The 22,898-nt window shown below is 40.5% G+C and overlaps 1 protein-coding gene across 18 annotated transcripts in view; it reads right to left on the reverse strand.

The window, feature by feature from the left end:
* Window positions 1-22,898, reverse strand: part of LOC122562011 (nuclear factor 1 B-type-like) — a 637,597-nt gene that overhangs the window by 60,906 nt on the left and 553,793 nt on the right. For 12 of the 18 annotated variants that reach the window (XM_043714404.2, XM_087996880.1, XM_087996876.1 and 9 more), the window contains 3 exons: window positions 16,826-16,954; window positions 13,883-14,070; window positions 1,155-1,323 (listed from right to left, as the gene is read on the reverse strand). In XM_043714404.2, coding sequence (XP_043570339.2) covers window positions 1,155-1,323; window positions 13,883-14,070; window positions 16,826-16,954 — 486 coding nt within the window. The remainder of the gene's footprint in view (window positions 1-1,154; window positions 1,324-13,882; window positions 14,071-16,825; window positions 16,955-22,898) is intronic. The other 6 variants (XM_043714413.2, XM_087996879.1, XM_087996889.1 and 3 more) reach the window with 2 other exon arrangements.

The raw sequence follows: 22,898 nt of genomic DNA on the forward strand, positions 1-22,898 counted from the left end.
CTACAGTTATGTAGACCCATTGTGATCTCCAGCATTTGTTGTTTTCTGAACTCAGATGGGATTGATCTGTGCTTTTACTCATCTGCACTCCTTAGATAGTCACTGGGTAAATTTGCTGCAGCAGTCATTCCTACTTTAATACAATCTCCCTTCAGAAAGGAAAGAAATTTGCAGAAATTACAAGCTCCTGTCTTGCAAGAAATGTATGTTTTTACTGAATTTAAATCAGAAAACCTCTTATACACATTCATGGTACTAATCTCAACACACAGTAGAATTGCCTAATGGAAGCTTACAGCCAAAGTGCAGAGCTTTAAAAACAACAAAAACAACGCTCACCGTTAATTCTTGGGCACAGAGCAACTACCTGTAGTTTACATGTGACCAGACACGGGTCTGAACAGCTGAGAAGCTGCAAAGGCACAGCAAATCAATTAGTACATAAGTCGCAGCTGTCTAGAGGTTTTCTGTAAAGAAGACATTGTTCTCCTATTTCATTGCTGACAGTCTCCCACGAAACACATTAGTGAGCCTTTGTTAACTTCACCCAGGGAAAGAGATACAAAACATACCATGGCAGTTTAACACAGCTCTTGGGAAAGAGATGGCCAAACCCAGCACGTTCCAACACATCTGATTTTCATCATTAACAATGTCTGAGAGCGATGTCTTGAAATTTGCTGTGATCAATCAAAACTCAAAATACAGTTTAAATTGTTGTTTGCAGCTGTCATAATTCAAATTTGCTGCAATAATTTATTAAAACTGTAAAATCAAGAGTTTAAGTATAATTTATCCAACATTGTCTAGTGTTTAGAAAGGGTCGAAAAGTTAATAGTCAAATAAGTAGCCCTTTTTGAAATCCATCTTTGGTTCATAGTAATTAGTCATTATGATCAAATTGACTTGTAAACTCTTGCCTCTTTTACAGTGTTTGCTACGAGTTAGGTTTGGTTTTAATAAGGAAAATAATTGAGACAGCCACACAAACCAAAAGAAAATATGTACAACAAAATGTATTTAATTCAAAGAAATAGTTTTACGAATATTATTCGGTTTACCTCAGGAGTGTGAACTTTGCTCTTTCATCATGAAGTGGCGAGGGAGTGATATAATTACAGGGATAACACTGCATCTATTTTAACGGTACTTACTGGATGATGAAGATGATGTTGCCTCACCTTCGCTTGATGTAGTGATGGGTTTAGTGTCTGAAGACATGGCAAGTGTCACTGGTCTGGACATGCCATGATGAGGTGAGGGAGCCAGTACTGAAGTAAAATGACCAGGCACTTTGCCCACTACTTGACCACTACTGTTGGGCTGTGAAAAGAAGCACAGGAATACAGTATCACAAAATAGTAGCACATTTCTTTTGCACAGCAGGTATAAAGGCAAAAGCATTGTTTTTCAATTGCAGCAATTAAAATGCAAGTGTAATGTTTCAAATTCAGGTAACAATATGTTTTCTGTTGGCTGTGTAATACTTTCATTCAATCACCAAGCCCTGTCTTACCTGAAAGCGTCTTTCAGAAGCTTCCTTGAAAAAAGCCTAACTCTTTGACTATCTTTGCCTCCCCTTACTTGCTGTTACTTTTCTACCTCACACAGTTCTGATATTCACTTGTCAAGACTTGGGAATTGCTGGCTGGCCATCATTTGAAAAAATAATGAAGAAAGCATGTGTTGCTACAAAATGGTGTCTTTTAGAAGGTAAAAATTACATACAAGTCATCTGCTGGGATAGTAAAGTGTCCCTTGCTCAGAGTGCTGAATGTATTATATAAATATCTTAATAACCAAGTGGCAGATGCACCATCAAATGGCACTATTCAAATATATTCCTTTTGCCAATGTCCAGATAGTCGAACAGTGCAAAGAAAAATTAAAACAAATTTTAGCATAGACCAGTGAATGTACAGTTAAAATAAGCTTGAGAGAGATGCAAATGGGGCTTTCTTGGATGCTGAAAGAGATTACCAAAGAAAGTCCAGTCTCATGGTTTCTCAGGATTCATTATCGATTACTGATATGATTTGCTCGACTGGATTCACTTTGTATTGCTTCCAAGATTCCTACCAGCTATTCACTTTTTAAACCTCGCTGCTTCTTTGATGACATTTTGCACAAACACCATTTGGTTTCCAAACTACCTTACACGAGTCTCAATAAATAGAAGATTTATTGTCATAATGTCTGTGTGGTTTGTGAATCTCCTTAAAAGTTTTTGTTTTAGCAGCAGGAAAAGCAGGATTGTCGACCGGGGGCTGATGGGAAGGTGAATCACCTGATATAAAAACTTATCTTGAGCGTCAGGGCCCTCCGTTTTTGTTTCAGTAGCAGGAAGAGCAAGTGTGTCGAACGGGGACTGATGGGAAGGTGAAACACTGATTTTAAAACTTCTCTTGAGCGTCGGGGCCCTCCATTTTTGTTTCAGCAGCAGGAAATTCTGGATCGTGTGTAGGCAGAGCACACCCTGAGCAGGAGTGGACACAGGACTGCTGAGTAAGTGAAGTAATATATTTGGGTGATTGTGTTACCCGAAACACTACTTACGTAGTTTCTCCCACCCATCCTCCTCCTCTAATAAAAAAAAGCTTCTGTCCACCAGATTGGTAAGTTAACCAGTTTTTTTTATTTACTATTTTTCTTTTTGGGAATTTAGAATAATGAGAATGATGTTTAGGGCAAGTGAATGTTCCTCCTGCAGAATGTGGGAGGTAAGGGTTACGATGAATATCTCAGCTGACCTCCTCTGTAGAAACTGCAACCAAATCTAGCTCCTCGAAAACTGCATTAAGGAACTGGAGTTGGAGCTGGATGAACTTCAAATCATTTAGGAGTCGGAGGGGGTTATTGAGAGGAGTTACAGGGAGATAGTCACAACTCAGGTGCAAGAAAGAGGCAGATGGGTTACTGTCAGGGACAGAAAGGGAACCGGCAGGCAGTGCAGGGAAACCCTATGGCCATTCCCCTCAATAACAAGTATACTGTTTTGGATACTGTTGTGGGGGGAGGACTTACCAGGGATAAGCTATGGGGTGCAGGTCTCTGACACAGGATCTGTCCTTGTTACTCAGAAGGGAAGGGTGGAGAGAAGCAGAGCATTAGTCATTGGGAACTCCATAGTTAGGGGGACAGATAGGATGTTCTCTGGGACTGAGAGAGACTCACGGATGTTGTGTTGCCTCCCAGGTGCCAGGGTTAGTGATGTCTCGGATCGTGTTTTTAGGATCCTTGAGGGGGAAGGGGAGCAGCCTTTTGTCGTGGTCCACATAGGCACCAACGACATAGGTCAGAAGAAAGGTGGGGATCTAAGGCAGAAAATTCAGGAAGCTAGGGTGGAAGCTGAGTGTAAGGACAAACGAGTTGTTATCTCTGGTTTGTTGCCCGTGCCATGTGCTAGTGATGTGAGGAATAGAGAGAGAGAGGAAATGAACACATGACTACAGGGTTGGTACAGGAGGGAGGGTTTCAGACACCTGGATAATTGGGGCTCATGGCAATTTAGCATGGCCAACTCACCTAACATGCACATTTTTGGACTGTGGGAGGAAACCGGAGCATCTGGAGGAAACCCATGCAGACACGGGGAGAACATGCAAACTCCACACAATCAGTCGCCTGAGGCAGGAATTGAACCCGGGTCTCTGGCAGTGTGAGGCAGCAGTGCTAACCACTGTGCCACCGCCCATTATAGTAGTGGGAAGTTGTGTGTGGAGTCCGATGAGATAGGGAAAGCACTAATTGATTATATTTTGTAAGCATCACATTGGAAAAAGACAATGTTGTCGAGGAGAATACTGAGATCCAGGCTCCTCGACTAGATGGGATTGAGATTCACAAGGAGGAGGTGGTAGCAATTCTGGAAAGTGTGAAAATCCCCTGGGCCGGATGGGATTTATCCTAGGATTGTCTCTGGAGTCAGGCAGGAGACTGCAGAGCCTTTGGCTTTGATCTTTATGTCGCCATTGTCTACAGGAATAAAGCCAGAAGACTGAAGGATAGCAAATGTTGTCCCCTTGTTCAAGAAGGGCAGTAGAGACAACCATAGCCTTACTTTGGTTGTGGGTAAAGTGTTGGAAAATTTTACAAGAAATTGGATTATAATCATCTAGAGAGGAATAAGTTGATTAGGGATAGTCAACATGGTTTTGTGAAGGGTAGGTCATATCTGACACACCTTATTGAGTTCTTTGAGATGGTGACCAAACAGGTGGATGAGGGTAAAGCAGTTGATGTGGTGTATATAGATTTCAGTGAGGCATTTGATAAGGTTCCCCATGGTAGGCTATTGCACAAAATAGGAAGGCATGGTATTGAGGGTGATTCAGCAGTTTGGATCAGAAAGTGGCTGCTGACAGAAGACAGGGGGTGGTGGTTGATGAAAAATGTTCATCATAGAGTTCAGTTACTACTGGTGTACTGCAAGGATCTATTTTGGGTCCACTGCTGTTTGTCATTTTTATAAATAACCTGAATGAGAGCATAGAAGGATGGGTTAGTAAATTTGCAGAACACTAAGGTCGGTGGAGTTGTGGATAGTGCTGATGGATATTGCAGGTTACAGATGAACATAGATAAACTGAAGAGCTGGGCTGAGAGTTGGCAAATGGGGTTTAATGTGGAAAAGTGTGAGGTGATTCACTTTGGAAGGAGCAACAGGAATAAAGAGTAATGGGCTAATTGTAAGATTCTTGGTAGTGTAGATGAGCAGAGAGCCCTTGGTGTCCATGTACATAGATCCCTGAAAGTTGCCACCCAGGTTCTAGCTCAAAATGTGTTGCTGGAAAAGCGCAGCAGGTCAGGCAGCATCCAAGGAACAGGCGAATCGACGTTTAGGGCACAAGCCCTTCTTCAGGAATCGACGTTTCAGGCACAAGCCCTTCTTCAGGAACCTTCAAGGGCACAAGCCCTTCTTCAGGAAAAATTCAAGGATTCCATCCAGGTTATAGGGTTGTTAAGGAGGCATATGGTGTGTTAGCTTTTATTGGTAGAGAGATTGAGTTTCAGAGCCATGAGGTCATGCTGCAGCTGTGCAAAACTCTTGCGTGGCCACACTTGGAGTATTGTGTACAGTTCTGGTCAGTGCATTATAAGAAGGATGTAGAAGCTTTAGAAATAGTTCAGAGGAGATCTACTAGGAGGTTGCCTAGTATGGATGGAATGTCTTATGAGGAAAGGCTGAAAGACTTGAGGCTTTTTCATTACAGAGAAGAAGATTGAGAAGTGACTTAATTGAGACATATAAGATAAACAGACGGTTAGATAGGGTGGGCAGTGAGACTTTTTTCCTCAGATGGTAATGGCTAGCACAAAGGGACATAACTTTAAATTGAGGGGTGATAGACATAGAACAGTTTTCAGAGGTAGTTTCTTTGCTCAGAGAGTAGTAGGGGCATGGAACACTGCCTGCAACAGTAGTAGATTCACCAACTTGAAGGGCATTTAAATGATCATTGCTAAACATATGGCTGAAAATGGAATAATATAGGATAGATGGCTTCAGATTGGTTCCACAGGTTGGTGCAACATCGAAGGCCGAAGGGCCTGTACTGCGCTGTAATGTTCTATGTTCTATATGTGGAGAAGATGTCTCCACTAGTTGAAAAGGGATTACCCTTTTGAACTAAGATGAGGAAGAATTTCTTTGCTCGAGGGTGGTGACTCTTCTGCAGAGGGCTGTGGAGGCCAAGTCATTGAATATATTTTAGATAAAGATAGATAGGTTCTTGATTAGTAAGGGATCAAGGCTATAGAGGGAAGGCAGAGGAATGGGTGAAAATGGAATAGTGTAGGATCGATGGCTTCAGATTGTTTCCATGGCTCGGTATATCATGCCACCCCATTCTTTCACTTCATTTCAGAGCTTTATGATGATTTGAAAACTTTTCTGCCATTCCCAACATTGAATTTTTGATTAGGATTTGTTTTGATGCTGAATATTAGTTGAGATATCAATCTGTGAATTATATACCACATCTCCTTCTTCAGGCCAAAATGCAATGCAGTTGGGTTTTCAGAAAATTGGCCTCAAACTGAAAGGTGACAAAGAAAAACTCCTTTTTACATAGCGAGCAGGAAATACGGTGGTGGTGTGGTGGTCATTGCATGAAATGTGGGCTTCAAATGGGAATAAGATAAACACATGAAGGAAGACAATTTGTGCTAGAGAGGAATGTGCAACTAGCTAAATCATTCTTGGTGAGAGCTGGCACGGGTATGAAAGATCCAATGGCCTGTAAACTATTCTATGATTTTATGATTAAAAATATAATACAAAATGTAATGGATAATATGATGAAAGCTGAGTAATGGATCTACATTAATATAATTTTTAGAATATGGCATTACAAGCAGATGGATTATGATTACTTCTTTTCTTAAAAAGAACAAGATCAAAGTCTTCCCAGAATAGAGTATAATTTGCAGCACTTGTGAGAAAGGAGTTGACTGTACACCCGTGTGATGCTAATGGAAAGATAAGTCTCACGTCTGTCGTCTGCAAGGTGTTAGAAAGGATTTTGAGGGATAGAATTTATGACCATCTGGAAGAGCATGGCTTGATTAAATGCTGTCAACACGGCTTTGAGGGGGGCAGGTCATGCCTCACAAACCTTATCGAGTTCTTTGTGGATGTGACTAGAAAAGTTGATGAGGGTTGAGCTGTGGATGTGGTGTATATGGACTTCAGCAAGGCATTTGATAAAGTTCCCCTTGGTAGGCTCATTCAGAAGGTCAGGAGGAATGAGATTCAGGGGAACATAGCTGTCTGGATACAGAATTGGCTGGCCAACAGAAGACAGCGAGTGGTAGTAGAAGGAAAATATTCTGCCTGGAAGTCTGTGGTGAGTGGTGTTCCACAGGGCTCTGTTCTTGGGCCTCTATTGTTTGTAATTTTTATTAATGACTTGGATGAGGGGGATTGAAGGATGGGTCAGCAAGTTTGCAGATGACACAAAGGTTGGAGGTGTCGTTGACAGTATAGAGGGCTGTTGTAGGCTGCCGTGGGACATTGACAGGATGCAGAGATGGGCTGAGAGGTGGCAGATGGAGTTCAACCTGGATAAATGCGAGGTGATGCATTTTGGAAGGTCGAATTTGAAAGCTGAGTACAGGATTAAGGATAGGAGTCTTGGCAGTGTGGAGGATCAGAGGAATCTTGGGGTGCAGGTACATAGATCCCTTAAAATGGCCACCCAAGTGGACAAGGTTGTTAAGAAAGCATATGGTGTTTTGGCTTTCATTAACAGGGGGATTGAGTTTAAGAGTTGTGAGATCTTGTTGCAGCTCTATAAAACTTTGGTTAGACCGCACTTGGACTACTGCGTCCAGTTCTGGTCGCCCTATTATAAGAAAGATGTGGATGCTTTGGAGAGGGTTCAGAGGAGGTTTACCAGGATGCTGCCTGGACTGGAGGGCTTATGAGGAGAGGTTGACTGAGCTCGGACTTTTTTCATTGGAGGAAAGGAGGAGGAGAGGGGACCTAATTGAGGTATACAAGATAATGAGAGGCATAGATAGAGTCGATAGCCAGAGACTACTTCCCAGGTCAGAAATGACTAACACGAGGGGTCATAGTTTAAAGCTGGTTGGAGGAAAGTATAGAGGGGATGTCAGAGGTGGGTTCTTTACACAGAGTTGTGAGAGCATGGAATGCGTTGCCAGCAGCAGTTGTGGAGGCAGGGTCATTGGGGACATTTAAGAGACTCCTGGACATGCATATGGTCACAGAAATTTAAGGGTGCATACATGAGGATCAGTGGTCGGCACAACATCGCAGGCTGAAGGGCCTGTTCTGTGCTGTACTGTTCTATGTTCTATGATCTATATTTATACTGCTGGTTTTAAAGCAGGTGGGGTGAACATATAAGCTTTGTTTCAGTTCAGAAATATCTAGGACCAGGTTTACAAGGGGGCAAAATCTCTTGATTTGCAGATGATACTAATATAGAGAGAATAGTGAATTGTGACGATGGCACTAAGCATCTTCAGAGAGACATTGGCAAGTGGCCAAATGGGTGGACTCCCAGTAGATAAATTCTACTGCAGAGAAATGTGAGGTAATTTTGGTAGAAGAAACATAGAGAGACAATACAGGCTCAGTTGTACAAATTTGAGAGACGTGCAGAAGCAGAGGGATTCGGGGTTCATGTGCATGATTCTGTAAAGGTGGCCAGGCAAGTTAAAACAGTTGTTATGAAGGCTTATCAGATTCTTGAGTTTATAACAGGAGTGTAAAAGCAACACTTCTACAAACCATTTGTCTTACCACATTTGGAGTATTGTGTTCAGTTCTGAGCAATTTATTTAAGAAAAAATGTTAAAGCTGTGGAGAGATTTCAAAGCAAGTTTACTAGAATCATACCAGGAATGAGGGAATTTTGATACAAGGAACAATTAGAGAAATTGGGCTCATTCTTCTTGAAGTAGAGAAGATTAATGAGGTGTTCTAAATTATGAACAATTGTGACATGGTACAGAAGTGTATCCTGTTTCCACTAGTTGGCATAGCAGTAACAAGGGATCACAATTTCAAGATTGTCAGCAAGACAGCTGGGAGTGAGATGAGGAGAAAACTCTTTACCCAGAAAGTTTTTAGAATTTGGAATGTGCTATCCAGAAGAGTGGTGGAGGTGAATTCCAGGGAAGGTTTCAAAAGAGAGCTGCATAAGTATCTGAAATTGATTAATTTAGAGAGCTAAAGAGATAGGGCTAGAAAGTCAGACCTAGAAAGTGTAGCCCTTTTGGGAGCTGGTACAGACATGGTCAAATGGCCTCCTTCAGCACTGTAAAAATCTATGATCCTATAAGACACCAGAGTTGAGTTCAAAAGCAAGTTGAGTTTCTTTCTTATAAGGATGTCAGGTAATATGTCATCTCAGCAGAAGGGTTTAGTTTGTTCACTGACCAAAGATGAATAAATAAAACAAACTATCAAATTACTAAAGAGGTAGAATCTTTCAAACTAGGAGAATTGTATTAAAAATCTCCAGGTTCTTACAACTGACAAAGTTTAGCCTCTCAGATTTGAGAAGAGTTCATGTTGGCAGATTTGGAAAGGATTAATCGAATTGTTTCAATAGTCCACAGCAAAGAAACCGTTTGATAGTAGTTAAATAGAAACTTAATGAATTCAGAAAGGGGTGTGATTTTGAATGTAGGTTTGTTAGCTGAGCTGGAAGGTTCATTTTCAGACATTTTGTCACCATACTAGGTAACATCATCAGTGAGCCTCCATCATCAGGATGAAGCACTGGTGGGCATAGCCCCGCTTTCTATTTATGCATTTAGGTTTCTTTGGGCCGGTGATGTCATTTTTGTTCTTTTTTCAGGGGGTGGTAAATGGGATCCAAATCAATGTATTCTGGTTGGAATGCCATGCTCCTAGGAATTCTCATGCGTGTCTCTGTTTGGCTTGTCCCAGGATGGATGAGTTGTCCTAATCGAAGTGGTGTCCTTCCTCATCTGTACATAAGGATATTAGTGAGAGTCGGTCATGTCTTTTTGTGGCTAGTTGATGTTCATGTATCCTGGTAACTAGCTTTCTGCCTGTTTGTCAAATGTAGTGTTTGTTACAGTTCTTGCAAGGTATTTTGTAAATGACATTAGTTTTGCTTGTTTTCTGTATAGTGTCTTTCAAGTTCATTAGCTGCTGTTTTAGTGTATTGGTGGCTTTGTGGGCTACCATGATGCCAAGACATCAGAGTAGTCTAGCAGTCATTTCTGAGATGTCTTTGATGTAGGGGAGAGTAGCTCAGGTTTCTGGACGTGTGTTGTCTGGTTGTTGGGGTTTGTTGCTGAGAAATCGGCAGACTGTTTCAATGGGTAGCCGTTCTTTTTGAATACATTTTATTGGTGATTTTCCTTCACTCTGCATAGTGGCATGTGTGGTGGCTCGTTGAAATAATATTCTAACGCAGCTTCGTTTATGGGTGTTGGGATGATTGCTTCTGTAGTTCAGTATTTGGTCAGTGTGTGTTGTTTTCTTGTAGATGCTGGTTTCAAGTTCACTATTGGCTGCTCGCTTTACTGCGACATCTATGAATGCCAGTTTGTTGTTGTTTTCTTCCTCTTTAGTGAATTTTATGCCAGTAAGGGTATTACTGATGGTCTTGAAGGTTTCCTATAATTTGTTTCTTTTAGTGATGACAAAGGTATCATCCGTGTAGCAGACCCAAAGGTTGGGTTGGATGGTTGGCTCGAGACTCGAACAAACAGCTCTCTGGTGTACATAAATTAGAACACAGTACAGCACTGGAACAGGCCTTTCAGCTTACCATGCCTGTACCAACCCTGATGCTATTCTAAACTAATCCTATCTACCTATTTGTATCTCTATATTCTCTGCTTGTTCATTTGTCTTTCAAAATGTCTCTTAAATTTTGCTATCATATCTGGTTCTACTGTTTGCCCTGGCAGCACATTCCTGGCACATATCCTTCAAACATTTCCTCTCTCAACATAAACCTATGCCCCTAGTATTTGACAGTTCCATGCTTGGAGAAAGACTCTGCCCATCATATCCATGCCTCTCATAATTTTATATAGTTCCATCAGGTCACCCCACAGCCTCTGACACTCTAAGGAAGTAAAAATTAAGTATTTTGCTACAAGAAATAATATAAGAAACTGTTTCCATTGATCAGTGAGTCAGTAATTCTGAAGATATAAAATCAATATGGATCTATATTGAGCAAAATTGAAATGGAGATATAATTAGCTACTCTAGTTATTGCTTAAGAGGACAGGGTTATAATAAATATTAATGAGTCACAACAATGTGCAAGCATGTTGCAACCATGGCACTGATCTTCAGCAGCCCTTGCATGACAGCTTCAAGCAGATTGACTTATGCCTGTCAGGCATATGAAGTCATTCATGGGGTTCCAGAATTCATATGCCATTTTTTTAAATGGACTGACCTCCAAATTATTTTTTATGAATAAGTTGCAAATGCTGTTTAGGGTATATCTAGCTTTGTCGACTGCATATATTGAAAATTAAGTAGCTATTTAAACTTTTCCCCATTTCACTCAAATACAATTTTCCTCTTCTGTGGAATTATTCCAAGCTCCTATAACATGTGATCTATTCATCTACAAAACTGGATGTTCAACCATTTCGCTTTTCTGGTTTTATCACTTGGAATTCGAGAGTTATGAAATGAAACCTACTCTGTGACCCTCATCTGTTTTCCTTCGTTTCCTTCAAAAATGTAATTCCACCTAGTTTCAGGCTCCCCTTTGTACAGAGTGACTTAATTTAGACTTTATTATGAAATATCTTAATAAAGTTTTATAGAAAATAAATAAACGTTAGGATTAGCAGAGAATTTAATGGCAAACTGCCATTGAACAATTGGAAATATTTAACTCATCCTTTATAATTTCCTCCTGTCATTTGGTCTGATTACATGTTATAAACTAACATGGAATTGATTTAATGACTATTTAACTCTTACTAGACTGATAATGGCCAGTGCCTTAAGATATTCTAACTGGTTAGATGGAATCTTTTACCTAGTTCTCTGGTGTAAGAAGCAAAGTTTAACTTTTAAATAAGAAATCATTCTGCTCGAAAATATTCTTTATAATAACTGTTTCAGGCTGTGTGTAAATTATAAAATATCTGTGTGGAATTACATCATAATAACTGACTTCATACAAACACATATATTTTTGCACAAAGGACACAAGAAACATCCAAAAAGGGAAGAGATTATTCAATTGCTCATTATGGAACAACTCTACCCACATAGCTTCCCATCTTATCTCTCTCTTGCCTGAGTTCACATTAAGCTATCTACTTCTATGCTCTTCCTTATTCTGAAATTTTATTATTCTTTGCATGAGAAAAAAACACTGCACTCTTCTCCTTCTTCCCAACTTCATTTGTACTTCGGGTATTTCAATATTTCATTACAATGGACAGAATCAGAGATTCTCATGTTACACAGTGCAAGCATCATAACAGGTGAGAAATAACCTTGTCCAATACTGCAACTTAAAAAATAGAAATAAATCTTCTTGGATTAGGAATTAAAAATGAGCTCAGATTTTGGCAACCTTGATAGCATCAAGATAAACAGCAAACTTCTTTAGACCGAAGGGTCTATTTCAGTGCTGTATGACTCTATGACCAAGACTCTATTAACGTCAAATAATTTAACATTATAAAATCCAGAAATGAGAACTTTTACTTCTAAATATGTTTACTGGATGTGGGCATTGCTGTCTAGGCTAGGTGTTTAAGCACTAATGGGCTGAAGGCTTTATCACTGGTCATTTAAATGGTACTGTGGAGGAGAAGTAAGTGACAGAAAAAGTAAGCCAGACTTATAAGAGGGGTTGAACAATTTACAACCATTATAGCTTAAATGATGCCTTTGAATAATAGATAAAAGATAGAACTTAGAGGACCAAAAGGGGAGGGGAAGGTGATTGGATAGAAACAGAAATCGCAATAGGAAGGATGAGGAATAGGGAATGCAACAGAAACTGCGGATAATGAAGAAAAGTAGTGATCCTATGCAAACCAACAAGTGTGGAGTAATCCAATGGGATCAGTGAAATGAACCGTGGTCCAGTGTGTGGTAGTGTTGTGTGGAAGATTGGAGATCCAATATGAAGGACCACAAGACAAGTGTGGTGTGATGTACAAATGTAGTGATCCAGTGGAGTGAGGTATGGAGGAGCAGTGATCCTGTGTGGTGAGGAATAAATGAGCAGTGGTCCAGTGCAATGTGATGTGGAGGAGCAGTGATCCAGTGTGGTCTGGAGCAGATATGTGGTAATCGAGTGTGGTGAGAAATGGAGCAGCAGTGATACTGCTCAGAGAGGTGTGGTGGAGCAGTGATCCAGCATAGAATGCCTCTTGACTAAGAGCAGCAATTTCAAGCATGAGATGAGTAAAGTGTGGACTGCAAGCCAAAGATTATAATTGCTGAATAAAAATGAGACTGAGGAGGGGTTTGTTAATGGAGATTCAGACCTTAACATCAAAAGATTGGGGCAAAGTGTATTTTCATAACAATGGGATTCATAGAGCAGATAAAAAGGTTTATTTAACCTGACATGGAAACAAAATGGATTGAACTGCATCATGATGCTATAGTTTAAGAGGATAAACTTCAAATCATATTCAGACTAAGTTTCCTAACAAGAAGCATCTTAGAATGTTGTTATATTAGAAATGAGATATGAATGGATATTGTTGATGTTGTTGCAAAAGCATAGAAGGATACAGGCAATTACAATTACCATAAGGTTAAACAGAGCAAAACATCAGAACATGGGTCACCAGGCGTGTCTTTGTCATTTTAACACACATAAGTGCCAGAGTTCACATTAGCATTATCCAAAAGGTTTAAGGATCTCTATAACCTGTACTCCTCAGAGCAGGTGCCACATGACACTGCATTGGACCACTACTGATTTATTCTTCACCACACTGGATCACTGCTCCTCACAGTTTAACATTGATTTGTGCTCTTGATTTCATGAAACAATGCAATCGTGATAGTGCAGCCAACAATTACACCAATGCCAAAACCAGCAATCACATGCATTAATTTGTCAATTGTTTCTAAAGGCTACCTACTTAGGAGATCACCTCTCTTCTGACCAACTGTAAAAACCCCTCAGATGAACAACACATTCCATGCATTTAGAAAGGATAAAGGGATGCAAAACAGGAACTGTCTTCTTAGTATGTAGCTTTCTGCTTTACAGTCAATTTCTATTTTTAAGATCTTGATGTTATCAAGAAACAAATATAATTGAGTAACCTGGATTTTCAACACAATTTGTGTAAAAATAACAGCTTTTCCTTTGAACATTCAAACCATAAAATATTCACAATTCAGCAATGAGTGACTAACCTGGCTTGTTTGTGGATTGGATGGGCCACAGCCGAGTTGAACAAAGTTCTTTGCTGAGTCCTGAGGGGTAAGATGTGGTGGGTATCTGATTGTTGGGTGCGAGAAGTAACTACTGGGTGCAGGAGGGAGAATGGAGGATGCTGAAAAATGTAGAGGTGAAGGAGGAGGTGGGCTTCTTGTTGAGATGACTAGAAATTGAAAAGACAAAGAATTAATAGGTTGCTATCCTTTGAAATTTTGGGATAACGCTGGTCTCAACAGGCATACTGCTCATATTTTCAGTTCATATAATAGCTATCTATGTGCAAACATTATCTTCTCTATATAACCCAGCAGAATATTGACCAAAAAGAGTACAATCTGATTAACACAATAATTGTTTTAACCAAGCAAAGTCTAGGCATCCAATCACTCTCCTTTACTTGTAATCACTTGAATGGATTTATTATTTTGGGTTTGTTATTTCCCTTTGTTTATTATTTCCCTTTGTCTGATGAAGCTGAAGTACACTTATTCATCTGATTCACCTTGGTCTTGTGTTGTAGTGGTAATGGATCTCTGGGCAGGAAGATCCTGGTTCAAGTCCTACCTGCTCCAAAGGTACATCATAAAATGTCTGAACAGGTTGATTAAAATAACTTTTATTTCAGAGAACTTCTCTGGTGAAGATAAATTAAAACTTTGGGGAAAAATAAACAAATCAGCACAGATTAAGTATACAAGACTGAGACAGTTATGCCCTTAAGACAATAATTTTATTTGGAAACAAGGATGCTAGACACTTTTATGAACAATAATCACTGATTTTTGGTATTCTAATAAAATCCCAAGACAGCCAAACTCTGAATACTGACTACTGCCAGTGCTGAGTGAACAGTGCCACTGCGCTGTCCGTGCTCTGCACACTGGTCATAGATATCAGATGGAATAATCATTGGTGAAATGAAACTTCCTGAACAGATTAAGCAAAAATCTGGATCTAAGATTATTAGGTGCCATTTCCACTAACCCCAACAAGATGCCACTACTAAACACATATTATCCTCCCATTCCTCTGGAATGTCCTGCTCAATTTTTTTTATTAATCAACAGGATGAGGGCATCATTAGCTAGTTCAGCATTTGGTGTCCATCTCTAATTGCTCAGAGGCAATTAAGAGTCAATCACATTGTTGTGGGTCTGGAGTCACATGTGGACTAGATCAGGTATAGATAGTAGCTTTCTTCCCAAAAGGATACTAGTAAAGAAAATGAAATTTTCCAATAATTGAAAACAGGTTCATGCTCATTGCTAGTCTTTAAATTCCAGACTTTTATTGAATTCAAATTCCACCATTTGCCATGGCAGGATTTGAATCCTGGACCCCAGAACATTATCTGGATCTCTGGATTAACAGTCTAGCAATAATACCATGAGGCCCATTGCCTCCCAAAATAAAACCATCACAGTCTTAGAGCACTGTAGGGCTGCTCTCTTATATTGAAAAAGACAGAGAGAGACACACACACACACACAGAAGCAACTGGTGTTGAGCTTTACCTGAGGGTCACCACACCTCAGATGAGGGGAAAAAATGAGAAGGAGGTACCTTCATAGTGACCTCAGCCAGTGCAGGAATTGAACCCACAGTCTTGGTGTCACTCTGCACTGCAAACCAGCCAATTGAGCTAACCAACTAACTAGGGCGGCACGGTGGCACAGTGGTTAGCACTGCTGCCTCACAGCGCCAGAGACCTGGGTTCAATACCCGCCTCAGGCGACTGACTGTGTGGAGTTTGCACGTTCTCCCCGTGTCTGCGTGGGTTTCCTCCGGGTGCTCCGGTTTCCTCCCACAGTCCAAAGATGTGCAGGTCAGGTGAATTGGCCGTGCTAAATTGCCCGTAGTGTTAGGTAAGGGGTAAATGTAGGAGTATGGGTGGGTTGCGCTTCGGCGGGGCGGTGTGGACTTGCTGGGCTGAAGGGCCTGTTTCCACACTGTAAGTAATCTAATAAAAGTAATCTAATCTAACCCTTACCCACTTCTCCACTCCTATACCTCCCCACACTTCCCAGGGCATCTTCTCATACAATTGCTGAAGGTGTGACACTTGGCTGTTTACTTCTACCCTATCCAAGGCTCCGGACACACCTTCCAGGTGATGCAGTGATTTAGCTGCACTTCACTCAACCTAGTATTGTGTATTCACTGCTCACAATGTAGTCTCCCTGACTTTAGAGAGATGAAATGCAAACTGGAGGACCGCTTTGTGGAACACATACATTCTGTCCATAATAGTGCCACCAAGCTTCCATTTGCCAACACACCACTGTTTTCCCTGGCCAACATTTCTGTTTCAGGCTTACTACAGTGCTCCAGCAAAACTTAGCACAAGCTGGAAGCATAGTGTCTCACTTTCTGCAAATGAACTTTGCAGCCTTCATTGCTCAATGTTAAATTCAATAATTTTAGAACCTGTACACTTGCTTCTTTGTACTTTGCTCACCTCAATAAACTCCAGGCCCTGTCATGACAGCACAGCTCAGCTGTGCACACTCCTGTTCAGCATAGCTAACCTATTTCTGCTTACTTATTTTCCCCATTATCAGCTTTTCTTTCTCACTGGCATACTATTATCCATCCCTGCCTGCCTGTTGTTCTGTCTCTCTGGACTTCATTGCCACTTATCCATTCACTCCTTCCTCCTACCCCATCCTCAGCACATATACTACCTTTTCCTAGCTGGTATCAGTTTTAAAGATGGGTTACTACATCAAAAGGTTGACTCTGTTTTCTGTCCACAGGTGTTGCCAGACCTACTGAGTTCTTCCAACAGTTTCTGTTTTCAAAGCAAAAATCTGTACTGATCAAAAACAGTGGACATTATTAAAAGGTGCCTGAGAGAATTACTCAACAACTGCATTTTCTAATTTATTTCTATTTATATTTAATATCAGGTGAATTACCGCTGTGTCCTGGGATGCCAGGGTGATGATGTGGTGGGAAAGTGCTCAGTCTTGGTGATGAACCTTGAGGAGATGTGGGCCCACTATACATTGGTTTCTCATGTTTCTTCATTGTAGGAGATGCCATTTCTACCAAGTCAGACACATAAATATGAAAACAAGTAAATACTTATATACAAGATTATTGGACCACGTAAGAAAAAAGCATTTTCTCCAAAAATCCTGCCTTAGTCTGAGGAGAATCCACTATTCCCACAGCCTTGTATTGTTTATGAATCACTTCTGTTCAAGTGCAAACAAAAAAAAAAGTAAGGGAAAAACAGTTAATAACATTCGACCTGGAGAATTTTGGAAAAGCATATGTTTTATCAAATTTCATAGTGCCACACTTCTGAGCCAGGAGGCCTGGGTCCTACAAACCACAATGCAAGCTTGAGACACAACACAAAATTTTCTGTTTGGGCACTTTACAGCCTCAAAAGTCTCAAAAATGTATTCAATAACTTCAGAAACTCACTGTCAATATGACTGTTCTCCATTCTTCTTAAATTCTCTTCCCAACTAATCCTCAGAGTCTTGTATTGTTTGTGTCTTGTTTACATTGCTCTTAGAGAAGGGACCATTCTCTCACTGTTGCACCTCAATTTACACACATTTTACATGATTGATGATTGTTCCACTGCTTTTCGTCATTTATATAAATGATTTGGATGTGAATACAGGGGCTGTTGTTAATATGTTTGAGATGACACCTAAATTGGTGGTGCAATGCACAGTGAAGAAGGTTATCTCAGAGTACAGTGGGACTTTAATCAGATGGGCCAATTGGCCATGGAGTAGCAGATGGAGTTTAATTTAGGTAAATACGAGCTGTTGTATTTTGGTAAGGCAAATCAGAGCAGGAATTAAACAGTTCATTGTATGGGCTTGGGAGTGTTGCTGAACAAAGGACCTGGGGTGCAGGAGCATAGTTCCTTGAAAGTGGAGTTACAGGTAGGTAGGGTGGTGAAATGTTAACACTGTTTCCTTCTCCGCAGGACCTTCCAAACCTATTGAGTTTCTCCAGTACTTTCTGTGTTTGTTTCAGATTTCCAGCATAGAACATAGAGCAGTACAGCACAAGAACAGGCTCTTCAGTCTACATATCTGTGGTGACCATGATGCTATTCTAAACTATTCCACCTGCCATACATTTCTATTCTCTGCCCGTTCATGTGTTTGTCTAAATGTCTCTAAAACTTTGCGAACATTTCAGCTTCTACTACCTCACCTGACAGTGCATTTCTGTGTAAAAGAATTTGCCTCTCGCATCTGCTTTAAACTTTTCCCTTCTCATCTTAAATCTATGCCCCTTTTTTAGATTGACTGCTCAATCCTGGGGAAAAAAAAACTCTAACTAGCCACCTTACCCATGCTTCTCATCATTTTATATACTTTTATCAGACTATCCCTCCGTGTCTGATGGTCTAGCAAAAACAATCCAAGTTTGTCCAATTTCTCCTTATAGTTAATACACTTCACTTGAAGCACCATCCTGGTAAACCTCTTCTGCACCCTCTCCCAAATCTCCACATTTTTCCTATAGTGTGGTGACTAGAACTGTGCACAAATGTGGCCTGAATAAATTCTCACACAGTTGCAACATGACTTGGCAACTTTTATACTCAATGCCCTGACGGATGAAGGGAAGCATGACGTTTGCCTTCTTTACCATTTATTCACTTATGTTGCCACTTTCAGGCAGCAAGATCTAAGATCTGTGTATCAATGCTTCTAACAGTGTGGCCATTTACAGTTTACATTCCTCTTGTATTTGACCTCTCAAAATGCATTTCCTCTCACTTATCCAAATAAATCTCTATGTGTCTTTTCTCTGCTCAACTTTCCAGCAGATCTACAACCTGTTGCATCCTTTGATATTCTCCCTCTCTGTCCACAACTCCACCAATTTTCACATCATCTGCAAACTTAGTAAACAGACACCAACATTTTCATCTAAATCATTTGTGTATATTACAAACAACAGAAGTCTCAGTACTAATCACAGACCTTTAGTCAGAAAATCACCCCTCCACTACTACTTCTGGTTTTGTATAGCCACACCAATTTTGTATCCAATTGTCAACTCACCATGGATTCCATGTGATTTGGGCCAGTCTACCTTAACAGAACTTGTCAAATACTTAGTAAAGTCCGAAAAGGCAACATCCACTGCACTACCCTCATTGATCATCTTTGTCTCTTTCTGAAAAAAAACTCAAATTTATGAGACAATATCTCTCCTGTATAAATCTCTGCTTCATTTCCTTTTTAAGTCCATTCTTCTCCAAATGCAAGTAAATCCCTGGATCAACAGTATCTTGCTTTTATTCAAGCCCCACCTGCTCCAGAGGTATGTCATAAACATTTCTAAACAGGTGGACTAGAAAATATCTGGTACTAAAAATATCAGTCATAAAGTTTAAAAACTAGCAATCCTAAACCTGCTAGCTGCAAGCATTTTTTCATGAACATAGGTTGCCTCAAAGCTCTTTACATTCAAAGTATTTATTTTAGAAGTATCCGTCACTGTTGTAATGTGGGTAAGGTGGCAGCCAATATGGATGTTTTCACCAACAGCAATGACATAGTGATGTATTTCAATATTGATCAACTCAGAAGTGAATTCTGCAGGAGCAGACCCATTTACTCCTTTTTAAATAAGTGGTTTTGTCCTGACCTCTGAGCCAGAGGCCTGGATTCAAGTCCCACCTGTTCCAGGTTGACGAAAAGTACCTAAAACTCTATCCTGCCATCTGCTGTTGTTTGATTTGTGCCCTCTTGCAGCTCAGCAGTACTGTCTCTATTTCTGCTCCAAGTGACCTGGGTTAAAGTGACCTGCTCTTGAGGTGGGGAATAACATCTCTGAGCAGGTTGATTAGAAAATTAGGTTAAATAAAAAGTGTGCCATGGAATATTATGTAGTTTCTTGAGAGACATTAAGGAACAAAATTTTAACAGCTCATCTGAAAGACTGCACCTTCATCAATGTAGCATTCCCTTGATACTGCAATGAATATCAGCTGGGACTAAGTGTCTGAAATATGTATGGATCCTACAACCTCACATTTGATTCAGAGTAAAGGTGCTATTAGTGAGCCATGGTTTGCACTAACTTTCTAGGAATATTAATCTAGGAACAAAGTACAGGAGAATCGACGTTTCGGGCATGAGCCCTTCTTCAGGAATGAAGAAGGGCTCATGCCCGAAACATCGATTCTCCTGTTCCTTGGATGCTGCCTGACCTGCTGCGCTTTTCCAGCAACACATTTTCAGCTCTGATCTCCGGCATCTACAGTCCTCACTTTCTCCTAGGAACAAAGTACTAAGACAAAGAGAGTCATGCATGGTCTGCTCCTGCAGAATTCACTTCTGGGTTGAGTTTGTCAACTGATTGACAGACTCACTGGTGAATCACTTAACAAGTTAAATTGCCCACCTAGTGTGTAGGTTAGGTGGATTAATCATGAGAAATGCAGGATTACAGGGATAAGGTAGGGAGTTGGGTCAGAGTGGGATGCCCTTTGATAGGTTGGTGTGGAATCGATGGGCTGAATGACCTGCTTGGTTTATTCCTGCAGGGATCCTATGAACTTAAATACACTAGAAGGAAACACCTCCATTCCCTCTCCCACTGTGATGAGAAGTATTCAAAATTGGAGAAAGCCCACATGGGAAGGTCAGCCATCAAGGAGGCTTGTCAAAGCAAAAACAAATTAAGCCTTAGGATTTCATTCTAAGATGTACATAAATTGGATTATTGCACTGCAAAGATGTGATAAAGGAGTATGCATTTTGTCACCAGCAGAGTTAGGTGATTTACTAGTTTTTTTGATTCACTAGAAAATTGAAGCTATGTAGAGTACATTAAGTAAATAAAATTCAAATTGCCTCTTTATACACTTGTCTTTTCATTGCACTTATTAAAAGATTTGAAAAGATTATATGAAAGCACAATATATGAAGGTGAAAGTCTTGATATTCAATTTGAATCAGATAAGGCGTTACTGTAGTCCCTCTTCCCATTGGGTTAGATACAACACAGTAGATTATGTCACATCCTGAAATTAAGAAAGGGCACATTTGAAAGGACAAAGATAGACCTGAAATCAAAATTCTCAATTGCTGGAAGGTTGATTTTTATGAGATCAGATATGATTTGTTCAGAGTGGATTGGGACCAAATACTTTCAAATAAATCTGTACCATGATTGGAACGCATTCATGAAGGAAATAATAGAGTATAGAGCCATCTTGTTCCATAAATGCCATGAACCCTGAATATCAAGGGATATATAGCATTGAATTAAAATATAACAGGAGGCACATAGCAGAAACTAATGCTCAAAGCTGCAGAAGCCCTAGAGGAATACAGAATGTACAACAGAAAACTTAATAGATTAGGAGAGCTAAAAGTGAATATGAAATAGTGGGCGGCACGGTGGCACAGTGGTTAGCACTGTTGCCTCACAGCGCCAGAGACCCGGGTTCAATCCCCGCCTCAGGCGATTGACTGTGTGGAGTTTGCACGTTCTCCCGTGTCTGCGTGGGTTTCCTCCGGGTGCTCCGGTTTCCTCCCACAGTCCAAAGATGTGCAGGTCAGGTGAATTGGCCATGCTAAATTGCCCGTAGTGTAAGGTATAGGGGTAAATGTAAGGGTATGGGTGGGTTGCGCTTCGGCGGGTCGGTGTGGACTTGTTGGGCCGAAGGGCCTGTTTCCACACTGTAATGTAATCTAATCTAAAACATGATAATGGCAGATAAAATAAAGGAAAATCCTAAATTGCTTTACAGTTACATTAAGGGTAAAAGAATAACAAGGAAAGATTAGGATAATTAAGGACCACAGTGGCAATCTTTGTGTAGAGCCAGAGGATATAGATAGGGTTCCAAACAAATGCATTGGGTTGGTGTTCACTCATGGGAGGGTCAATATCGGTATAGAAATCAAGGAGAAGGTTTGTGATACGTATAAACAAATTATAGGCAGACAGGAGATTGGGTGGTCTACAAGACTTAAAAAAAGACAAATCTCCAAGGTTGGATGAAATGTTTCCCATGCTGTTGAGTGAGGCAAGAGAGGAAATTGCAGAGACATTTGCAAAAATTTTTGATTCTTATCTGGTCAAGTGTAGGTACTGGAGGATAACCAATTTGATACCATTATTCAAGAAGGGAGAAAGGGATAAACCAGGAAACTGCTGGCAGTCATTCTAAGCATGGTGCTGGAGAAACTATTGTAAGCAATTTTGAGGGACACAGTGATCTGTATTTGGCGAGGCAGGGATAAATCAGGCACAGTCAGCATGGTTTTGTTAAGAGGAGGTCATCTCTGAACAATTTATTCAAGTTTTTCAAAGAGGTGACCAGGTGTGTAGATGATGACAATACTTTTCACGTAGACTACTTGGACTTTAGCAAATATTTTGACAAGATCCTGACTGGGAGGCTGATAGCAAAGGTAAGAATACATGGGATCCAAGGAAATTTGGGAAATTGGATCCACAATTGGCTGAGTGACAGGTGGCAGAGGGTGATTATTCAGGTATTTTTCTGATTGAAAGTCTGTGTTCAGGTGGATTCCCCATGGATCAGTATTGGAGCCCTTGCTATTTTTGGTTTGTTTGAATGATTTTGACTTGACTGTAAGAGGGTTGACCTGTCGAACACATGATGAATGGTAGGACCCTGGGAAGAATTGAACAGCAGAGGGACTTTGGGTGTGATTGTGTACTGGTTCCTTCAGGTATCAAAATAATTAACAACACATATTTTATCAACATTTCTGGCAAAAGCCTTTCCTCAGGAAGGGCTTTTGCCTGAAACGTCGATCTTTCTGCTTCTCTGATGCTGCCTGACCTGCTGTGCTTTTCTAGCACCACTCTAATCTAGACTCTGATTTCCAGCATCTGCAGTCCTCACTTTTGCCTAACACATATTTTATGGCCTGCTTTTATTAATCAGGGCACAGAGTTTACGAGCAGGGAGGTACAAGATGTCAGTTAGGCCAGAGCTACAATATTGTGTACAATTCT

The sequence above is a fragment of the Chiloscyllium plagiosum genome, unplaced genomic scaffold, assembly GCF_037043375.1.
Source record: "Chiloscyllium plagiosum isolate Xiang-an unplaced genomic scaffold, Cpla_swu_hap1 HiC_scaffold_2, whole genome shotgun sequence".
In the NCBI taxonomy this organism is placed as follows: domain Eukaryota; kingdom Metazoa; phylum Chordata; class Chondrichthyes; order Orectolobiformes; family Hemiscylliidae; genus Chiloscyllium; species Chiloscyllium plagiosum.